The sequence below is a fragment of the Balaenoptera borealis genome (assembly GCF_965194805.1).
Source record: "Balaenoptera borealis genome assembly, chromosome: 3".
In the NCBI taxonomy this organism is placed as follows: Eukaryota; Metazoa; Chordata; class Mammalia; order Artiodactyla; family Balaenopteridae; genus Balaenoptera; species Balaenoptera borealis.
In genome coordinates, this window is record NC_138866.1 from 165,048,486 (window position 1) to 165,058,968 (window position 10,483).

At 43.1% G+C, this 10,483-nt stretch overlaps 1 protein-coding gene across 1 annotated transcript in view; it reads left to right on the forward strand.

Moving 5' to 3' along the window:
- Positions 1-5,994, forward strand: part of CDC123 (cell division cycle 123) — a 56,378-nt gene extending 50,384 nt beyond the window's left edge. The window contains exons 11-13 of the mRNA XM_082385655.1: positions 1,462-1,587; positions 4,811-4,948; positions 5,747-5,994. Of these exons, the coding sequence (XP_082241781.1) occupies positions 1,462-1,587; positions 4,811-4,948; positions 5,747-5,773 (291 nt within the window). The 3' untranslated portion in view covers positions 5,774-5,994. The remainder of the gene's footprint in view (positions 1-1,461; positions 1,588-4,810; positions 4,949-5,746) is intronic.
- The last annotated feature ends 4,489 nt before the right edge of the window (positions 5,995-10,483 follow it).

The following is a 10,483-nucleotide window of genomic DNA, read 5'->3' on the forward strand; positions in this document are numbered from 1 at the left end:
TTTTAGTTTATAGAGCTAAATATTCTGATGCTAACAGGTGTGAAAGTTTTTTTTTTCTTTCTTTTAATAAGGAGATAGTTTTACTGGTTATAAAATCTCAAGTCAAAAGGGTTTGAATTTTAGAAAGTACTCATTTTGTTAAAATAACATACAGTATATCAGAGACATCTGAGTAATCGCTGAAAAAGCAAAGCTGAAATCATACCAAGGAGTTGATTGATGGCTGACATTATTTCACGTAGTCAGAGAAGGTACGAGTGGGCACCAAATTGAAGTGAGGATACAAGTCAAGTGGCAAGAAGGATTTGCAGGATTTCTCCTGGGGATTGTAGAAACCAGGAAACTTAGCCAATGGTATATGGTAGAAACTTCCTGTAGTAGTTCTTTGCCTCTTATTAGAGGTTTCTAGTTTGCAGCCAGTCCTAGGAAGATGTTTCATCTTTCTTAAACTTTTCCTTTAACACAGATGAGAAACAGTGCTAGATATTAGTAATGCTGGCTTAGCAGTCCAGTTCCTTTTTAATTTTACACATGCATGGCTGATCAAGACACGATTGCTACATGTTTACAGAAAAAACTACCAACAACAAAACGGTACAATTAAATAAATGTCTCAGTGAGAAAAATCAAAAGGAGCAAAGATAAAAGTTTCAACGAAACATTTATCTAGTAAAATGTCACATAACGTCTCCGTGATCAAATGTGTTGGCTTTAATCTCCTGGCAGGATTTCACAGATTCTCCAGCTCCTTTACGTCAGTGCTCTGCCACTTTATACCAAGGTGCAGACTCTGTCTGACTGGGTCAGAATTGTCCTTTACCTGAGGCTGGAACCTATCACTTTGGCCATCGCTACTCTCAGAGTAGAAGATGGCTTTTCTTTTAAAGGTTGATTTCTTTTTTTCATCTCCCTTTCATGTGCCTTCCAAGCTCTATCATGCAGAGAAAACAGTTATTACACTGAAATGAAAGACAGCTGAGCATTTTCTTATGTCTTTCGTGTGTTTATAAAAAACAAGCCTTTGCAGAAGCCTCTCAGGGCTCAGGGATGGTGCTGAGAACTGCTGGCCTCTTCATGAAAGATCATTGAAGTCACCCTTGAGAACATTCCAGTCATGCTACTTCGGTGGAACCATTTTGTGAGATTTTCCTTTCCCTGCTTGGGTTTTTGACATAAAATTCTCATGTGATTGGAGGCGGAAGTCGACATATATGTCTTCGTCGGGCTTTCCTTTCAGGGTCTCTCCTCCGCCTTTACGGGCGGCCTCCCCTTTGGCACTGTGCCTGCACCACTTAGACAGGCGACCCCTTCTCAGATGGGGCCTGGAGGAAACTGTCTTTTGATAGAAGTGATATGATTTTTACGATAACCTTTTGGGTAGAATAAGATGTTCTTTCTGATAAGGCAGATTACAGACTTTGTTTTATTTTATGCTTATTGATCTTTCTTTCTGTACTGCAGGGGAAGGTGTGGCTGATTGATTTTAATCCATTTGGTGAAGTCACAGATGCGCTGCTGTTTACTTGGGACGAACTGTTATCTGGAAGAAACTTAAAGGGTGATTTTAGTGAAGAAGCCCTGGAGCAGGTAAGATGATCAGAAAGATCCCCAGGAAACCCGTCAGTCCACTGAGGAACTGCTCGCTGGTTCTCCAGGCGCTGACACAGATTTACTCATAGATACTTTGCTGAGTTCTTCGTTTCGTACTCTCTCGTGAATGTTTTCTGTCTTTCACAAAATAGTTGTATTAGAGAAAGGGTGTGCGCTTTGATTTCTTCACTTCCCTTTGTCTAAAGTGAAGATGATCATCTGATAGTTTCTCTTCTGGTTATTTTTCTTTTTCTTGGCTCCTCTGTCCTGCCCATCTGAGAATCCGGACCGTGGGTCAGGTCACGCATCTGTTTATTCTGGTCCCGGCCCCGGGCTGCCGCGCACGGTTAGAGGGATGTCGCCCAGATGGGCAGACGGGGTGGGGAGGGGGCTCGTCCTGGTCACCACCCCTGGCTTCCCGTGGCTCTGACCGCAGGCTCTGTCGCCCTCGCCAACGTCCCCTCCTGCTGTCCCCAGTGGCCGTTCCACCCACTGCACGCTCCTCAGTGCCTCCGTCCATCACTCCTGTCCTCCTCAGCAGCTGCTTTCGTGTCTTCCCTCTTAGGAAAAGAGAATCCATCGGTGAGAACTCACTCCGTTTAACTGTCGTCAAACCTACAGACTTAACCTGCATCCTTCCTCCCGAGTCTCGTCTCTGCCCCTGCGTCTCTCCAGGTTCCTGGGGCTACCATCTGTCTTCTTTCCTTTTTCCAGTCTCTTCCTTTCTCTGTAAGCAGGTAGCCGTGTTCCGACGCCTCCTGTCTTAGAAAGCAAGACCTCCCTCAGCCCTGTAATGCCTGCTCATTTTTAAAGGAAATTCTGAAGTCACCCATAATCCCACCTCCTCGAGAACCACTGTTAATATTCTGGTGTGTAACCTGCCTGCACACATACACACGAGGCTTTCTAAAGTCAATGAGAGTGCTCTGCGTCTACAGTTCTGTCCACGGAGCTCTTCATTTCGTTCTCTCTCCTGAGTGTTTTCTGTCTTTTACAAAATAGTTTTATTTTCACACGGTTGTTTAAAATCACACAGAATTGGAAAGAGGTGAGACTTGAGATCCTACTACCTAGAAATGGCCATTCTTACCAGCTCTGTTAAGGTTTTCTGGGCAATTTTTGTGTGTATACACATGCGCGCGCACACATTATTTTGGAAGTGGGGTCCTGCAAGTGCCTCTCCTGCTGTCGGGCCACTCGCTTGTCCTGTGGCCACCGCTCCCCACGCCCCTTGCCGCCCGGGCCTCCTCGGCTCATCCCCCCCTCCACCCCCTGCCCCCGGTTCCAAAGAAACTGCTTGTGGTGAGGGCTCCACCAACGTGTCAGGAATTCCAGCGAGCAGTGCACGGCCCCGCTCTTCCTTAACGCTGGGCCGCATCTGAGCTGTCACCTCTTGTTCCGGTCACACCCTTTCCCCTGGTTTCCGTGACGCCTGCTTGCCTCCCGGCTTTCTTCCTGCTTCTCCGGCTGCTGCCTTGCCCTCCGTGTGAACATCTTTCCTTCTGTCTGTCTCTGAAATAGTCCTTTTCATCCTTACTCTGTCCCGGGCCGTCCTGGGCCCTGTTTTTCTAGATCTGACTGTGGTCCCTGTTTTCCGCATCAAGGCGCTTGCCCTGCCGCGTGGGCCTCGCCTGCGGACTTGCCTGCCTCCTGCCCCAGGCTGTAGGTTTCCGAGCCCGTTCATGGGATCTCTGTCCTCCTTGTGTCTGTGCGGCTGTGCACAGTGCCAGGCACAGCTAAGGCTGATCGAAGTAGTGAATGAAGGGGTCTTACTCCTGCTGGCATCTGAAGAGTCGTAGGCCATTAAATCTGAGCGTCAAGGAAGAAGATTTGGCACAAGGTTATTTTTAAATATGAGGGACAGAGTTATTGGATAGAAACAGTTTGCACAAGATTCACTGTAGGATCCGAATTCATTCATTCTTCCTTCCCTCCCTCCCTCCCTCCCTTTCTTTCTTCTTAATGTAAACAGCCTCATATCGGAGGTTGGGGACGCCAGAAGGGCAACAGGAGCCGGCCCCCGCCTTTCCCCAGCATCACCTCCCGTCTGTCCTCCGCCGCACAGAGACCTGCCTTCCTTTCGTTCCTCGAAGCCACAAAGCCCTGCCCGGCCTTCAGGTCTTAGCACTGGTCGTTTCCACTGCCTCCAAAGCCGTGTTCACTCCCAGGCCTCACGAGGCTGCTTTCATCCTGCTTCTCAGTTCTCAGTCCAGACGTCCCCTCCTTAGCAAGGTCCCACCTGGCCCCCCTCTGAAGAGGAGTCTACATGGTTCTCCTCTTACCATAGTGCCCTGCTCTTTTGTTTTTATAACACTTTTTAGTCTCTGGAACAAGCTTGTTAATTTGTTATTTGCTTGCTTGGTGGCTGTCTGCCATCTTGTTTTCCAGTTTTCCTCCCACCCCTAGAACAAGGTCCAGCAGGCAGTTGGTGTTTCATGAGTACTTGTCAGATGGCTGGTCTGTCTGTCATAAGGTATGGGCTGCTTTCTAGGGCTCCACGGTCCTGTTCCATCCAAGTTCCCGGCCTGTCTCCACCTGCTGGACACCATCCATCCCTCACCTAGGTCTCTGCCACCCATGAAGCCCAAACACAAGGCCTCTGACTCTGAAATCCTTTTCAGCACCAGGCAACATGTGAATATTCTATGCAAGACTCTAAGCATGTACAGTAAAGAATGTGAAGACCTGTTAAATATGATCCTTGAATTTGCAGTTTTACATAGGTGCTGAGAGGAATCTACAAATAAGTATGTAAAATGACGTGGGAAAAGCACAGCAGTGTTAGGGGTTCGGAGCACTCGCTTGCCCTTACTGTTAACTCTGTTCTCTAAGGCGGTATTTCCAGCAGTGCACCTGTGGAAAGCGACTGTGTTTGTAAAGCGTGCTGGCCCGTGTGGGACCACGCGAGGCAGCCTCGGGCCGGGAGAGACCCGCAGCCCTTCGTGGCCATGCTGGCTGCACACCGAGCACTCAGGGGCCACCTCGCCCCCCGCGGGGACTCTGTCTTCACACGCCTTAGATGCGTATTTTCTTGTGAACATGGGGAGGTCTTTTAAAAACCTTGGTGATTTCTTTTACTTCAGAATCTGATTTTCTTCCCTACGTAGTACAGAAGAGGACATGGAGTTGGAATTGCTACTCCAGCATCTTTTTCAGTTTGAAGAATAGACTTAAAACAGGACTTTCTCACCGACTTTCCTTTTTCTTTTCCTCTGTAAAGGATGCTCCGGCCTTCCGTTGCACCAACAGCGAGGTCACAGTTCAGCCGAGTCCCTACCTGAGCTACCGGCTGCCCAAGGACTTTGTGGACCTGTCCACCGGGGAGGATGCTCACAAACTCATCGATTTTCTTAAACTGGTAAAGTTTCTGTGTACTTAGTAGGCTGGCCAGCTCTGCTTTCAGGTTGACTCTTTTAACATTTCATTTTAGTCATATACCATGTAGACTTTTATTTGATGATTGGGAATTAATGGGCCAGGATTACTGAGTGAGGTCATTTTATAATGACATAATGTCAAGTAAGCTGAAAGATTAATTTATTGATTAAAATGACAGAAAATGTTTTTATATGTGTATCCTTTGAGTAATTTTCATAATACTTGTAATCTTGAAGAAAGTATGTATAGTTGACCCTTAAACAACCAGGGGAAAATCCATATATAATTTATAATGAGCCCTTCGTATCCACGGTTCTGCATCCACGGATTCAACCGGCGGTGGGTCCTCAGTACCGTAGTATTTACTACTGAAGAAAATCCACATGTAAGTGGCCTGTGAAGTTCAAACCCATGTTGTTCAATGGTCAACTGTATACTGTTATAGGGCTGAGAGCAGATTAGCTCTCTCCGATGGGTACTCCAGGGGGAAGGTGAGTATTTGTATTTGTGTGTGTTTCTGGGTGGGAATATTTGTACGTAAAGAAGAAAGAGAAGAAAATGTTCAAATATCTTGAGGATAATGTGCCCAGGAGCCAAAGTGATAAACTACTTTAATGAACTACATAAGGCATGTTTTTTTTTCCATGATAATTTTCAACCACATCTTTTGCTAGGGGCCTCTAGAAAATTATACTTGCTGACAGAAAAAGCGATCTTGGCTGAACAAATATCCCAATTAGAATGTGCTGTTTTAATGCATCTTGGTTTCCTTTGACAGAAAAGGAATCAGCAAGAGGATGACTGATTAGCATGCTAGAGTTCAAGGCCAAGTCACACAGGAAACCACCGCTGCTTCTGGAGGCCGTACATAGTCCACAACCTCCTATTAACCCAGTCAGCGGGGGAGGGGGAGGGGGGCAGCGTGGAAGTCAGTGGCTTTTTATATTCATGTATAAAACTGGGAGAAATGGAGGGACTTTGCTACTTGTAAAAATAACACAATAAATAGATCTTAAACATAGGAAACCATCCTGTTCTGATGATAAAATACTTTCTATGAAATACCTTGTTCTTTAGGCTCAGTCTATTTATATTTATCTCTGTTCCTTGTGCTATTTTTTTTTATACCTGGCAGGTAGCTGGGCAAGTTTATATTTGTTATACAGAAATGGGTTCTTTCTTTATCATTACTTTTCCCATTGAAAAAATAGAACCTTATATTACTATAGAAAATATTTTTCCTACTTTGAGGATTTTCATGTAATTTTTCTATCAGTTGAGCTTTGGTTTGGGTATAGTTAAAATAATACAGACTTCTCAAACTGTCAACCATGAATTTCAGTATAGTACCTTAATATGTATCCCTAAAACTATCACAGATATAATTCAGCCTTTTAAACGATTATTGGAATTTGGTGGGAGGTAGATTCACTTTTTTTAGGCCACCGTTTTAGTAATTATTCTTCAGTGTCCTGACTGATGATATATCAGTGATACCTGATTTACTCAGCACTTTCTAAATGCTAAGACACTCTGCTAAGTGCTCTTTATGTGGTATTTTACATCACGGAGCAATTTAAGGAAACAGACGTTACAGTTTCCTAGGGTATCTATCTAATGTGGTATCAAAGAATATTTTACTAGTCGGAGGTATGTTTCTCAACATCAGAGAGCATGTGCTCCCATAGAAAGATAACAGAGAGAAGTGGGGCAAAATCTCCCCTTTCTGTGAGGTTAAGGCAGATTACGTGTAGTGATGAAAGATATCATTTCTCGTTAGGTTATTTCGAATTCTAGCTGGCTGTGTGGTTTCTCCATTACAGTCACTTGATATTAGCGTTTAGAATACAAAATACAAAGATCAAGTGTATCAAATGCCATTTCTGAGGCCAACTGTTTGAGGTATAAGTGCTTCAAAAATATTTTTGTTTTTTAAACTGCTCATGTGCTTCTGTTAACTCATAATGGAGGGATTTATCGTTGTGAGTTGATTTCATCTTAGCTCCGAAGCTGGTTCGCCAAGATGACACTTGACCAGTCAAAAAAAGGAAACGTATTTGATACCAATTGAAAAAGTTCAGACTATGTATAGTAAAAAGACTCAAGCAAAATTTAGCAAACAGTTTATAAAAAGGACAATTCTTGGTGTAAAACTCATTAAATTTTTACTTTAATTTTCCTGAGGGTATGATTGAGTTGAACTCGCACTTCCCTTTTAAAAATGTGATTTTGGTACATTGTTTCTGTAGTATATTTAATTCTAGTTGATTATCCTGCTGTTAATATTAAATATAGGATAACATGCAGGAAATATTCTCCTAATTCAGATGTCATTTATGCCTGCCTAAAGATTAGTTTTCGAATTATCCTTTTATTACGTTGGCTTTATCTATTCTTTCTTTGAGGTACCTCAGGTTTGCGCTTGAATTTAGAGAGTGGATGAACGTGTGATTCCTTAGTCTGGTTCTGAAATCCTGCCTTCGGAAGAGAAGACATTACAGACCTTGATTCTGACAGGTTGGGATAAACATGTTTACTTTGTCCTGCAGGCAGTGGCATGTAGCACAGGCCTCGCAAACAGCAGACTTTGCCAAAAGTTCTGTTTAAAGAAGTGTCATTTTGATTTGCATTTTCTGTGTTCATAGATCTTTCCCATCTACTCAGCTTTTTTTTTTTTTTTTTTGGAAATTGAGGATCATGTCTGTTAAAAAGCAAACAAAGCTTGTATGACTGAGTTCTTCGGCTTAAATTTGTTTTCTTACCTATAAATTGGGAGAATAATAATCATAAACTCATGCCTCTATTAAATGAGATGTAAAGCTTTTCATGTAGTGCATCGTATGCAAGCCCCCAAGAAATGGCAGCTATTATTACCATTCTGCTTTGCAGACCTCTGTAGATTAAAGGCAGATTCTTTCTTAACAGAACCAAGAAAATTTTGAGTGGAAAGGGACTTCAGAGATCATTCAGCCCAGTTTCTTTTCCTTTTTCCCTCCTTCCCTTTCCTCTTTTTCCCTTCCTTTTTTTTTTTTTACAGAAAACTGCTCACAGAAGTTAAGACTTGTCCAAAATTGTAGCAGAATCAGAACCACAAAAGAACCTCTAGTCTAATGCTGCTCTCTAAGGATTTTTAGCCTAATATTTTTTGTAGATAAGTTTCAACCAGGACAAATTATTATTTTAATAATAAAATTTTCAAAAAGAATTGTTTTTTAAATAAAAGTAAGTACAGATTCATTTCACACATCTCTGTGCAGAGGAATTAAATAAAAAGATACTAAATATAGAGAAATTAAATGAAGAAATAACTGAAAGATTTAATTCAATTTCATGTTTATATTAACTAGGCTGGTCTTGAGAGGAGACTTAGCCATCTTTAAACATTTTAAAGACAGAATTCCTATTTAACTAAACGTTTTATTCATGTGTTGTCTTGGCTCATAGAAAACAGTTTCAGTAAGTGTACGAAGAAAAGAAATCGTGATAAGCTCACCCTCCACATGCACTGCAGGTCTGTTATGTATACACATTAAGAGGAGGCTTGAGGAATGGCAATATAAGACCTAGTAACAAAAAAGTGGTTGAAGCAGCAGCTAAATGCCCCATGTCATGAGCTTAGGCAGTGAGTCTGGCATTAATTACCTGAAGAGAGAATGCATTCAAATGTGTCTTTTTTTTTTTTTAACCAGGGAAACCAAAATAAAATGACACTTCTAAGTACATATAGACAGAAAAATTAACAGAGGTGGAACATTAAGGTAAAGGTGCTGAGGCAGTGACTTGTTCGTCCAGCAGACATTTTTCGGGTCCAGGACAGTGTTAGATGCTGTGTGTACATCTTAAGCGTCCTGCCTTCAGAGACCTAACAGGATACAGGACACCATGACAGACTTGTACGTAAAGAAGGAGGGTTTGATGAGTTGCAGCAACTTGAAGACCTCTGTGGGTGCAGGAAGAGCGGTCAGGGCCTCGTCCAGGTGAGATTTTGGGATTTCATTCTCAGGTGAGGCGGGAGGCCATTGGGAGGTTTATGCAAAGGAGAGACGTAATCTAATTTAGGGCTTTGAGGTATTACTCTGGTTTCTGTGTGGGAAGCAGAGCGATCAGTTAGGAGACAGTGACTCGTGGTGGTCAGGGTGGCCCCCACTGCGGGGGAAAGCATTGTGAGGACATGAGGTGCAAAGATTGGGGATACAGCCAAGGGGAAGCCCAGATGGGATGTAGGGTGTGAAGGAGAAGGAGGGTGTGAGCTGCCGGGTGGAGGTGAGGCAGTTTTCTAAGCATGAGAAGGAATAAAAGGGAACCAGGTTAGGGAAGGAAATCAAGACTTCCGTCTTGGACATGAAGAATTTGAGATTCCAGTGACTTACCAAGTAAAGATGTCGAGAGACAGTTGGATTTAACAATTAGAACTTGGGGAATTCCCTGGTGGTCCAGTGGTTAGGACTCGGCACTTCCACTGCCGTGGGCCCAGGTTCAATCCCTGGTCGGGGAACTAAGATCCCACAAGCCACACGGTGCGGCCAAAAAAAACCCCAAAAAACAATTAGAACTTCTATGGAACAGTAGGAGCAGATCAAAAGGGCTGGCAAATTGGGAAAGAAAGCCAGGGGATGGCATTATGTCCAGCTACGTGGGACACTGCTAAGAAGTTAGGTAAGGCGGGCTTCCCTGGTGGCGCAGTGGTTAAGAACCCGCCTGCCAGTGCAACGGACACAGGTTCGAGCCCTGATCCTGGAAGATCCCACATGCCGCAAAGCAACTAAGGCCGTGCGCCACAGCTACTGAGCCCGCACTCTAGAGCCCACGAGTCACAACTACTGAAGCCTGCGTGCCACAACTACTGAAGCCAGTGCACCTAGAGCCCGTGCTCCGCAGCAAGAGAAGCCACTGCAATGAGAAGCCTGTGCACCGCAACAAAGAGTAGCCCCTGCTCGCCACAGCTAGAGAAAGCCCGCGCACAGCAACGAAGACCCAACACAGCCAAAAAAAAAATTAGATAAGGCAACAAAAATTCACATATTACGGGTTGAAATCTTTTAATTTGTTGAAAGACCTAATGTGGGCGTTTAATGTGAATTTAGACCGGTTATTCTTACTGATTTTTATGTATAAAGTACAAATCTCTCTTCGCACCACAGAAGTTACTATTTAGCAATATAATTATTTTGAGATTCTTTAATTTATCATTTAATTTTGTTAAAGTCTCAGTATGAACTAAGATGACTTAAATTGTGTTTTCTGCATCACTGATTTTTTTTGACTGTTGAACACACATTTTTTTTTTTCTTAAAATAACTAATAGCATTTTTTATTTGATTTTTTGTACGATCTAGTCCATACCTTCATGGAAATTATTATCTGGTTAGATAGATAATATATAAGCATTTGAAGAGATGGTTAAAACCAAAATAACATGTGCTAGCATTTGTTAAGTCATGTCAATACTCTGGACCCCAAATAAAAGTCTGTTTTCCATGATTTTCCCTAATTTTTGCCGAAACACAGTGAGTAG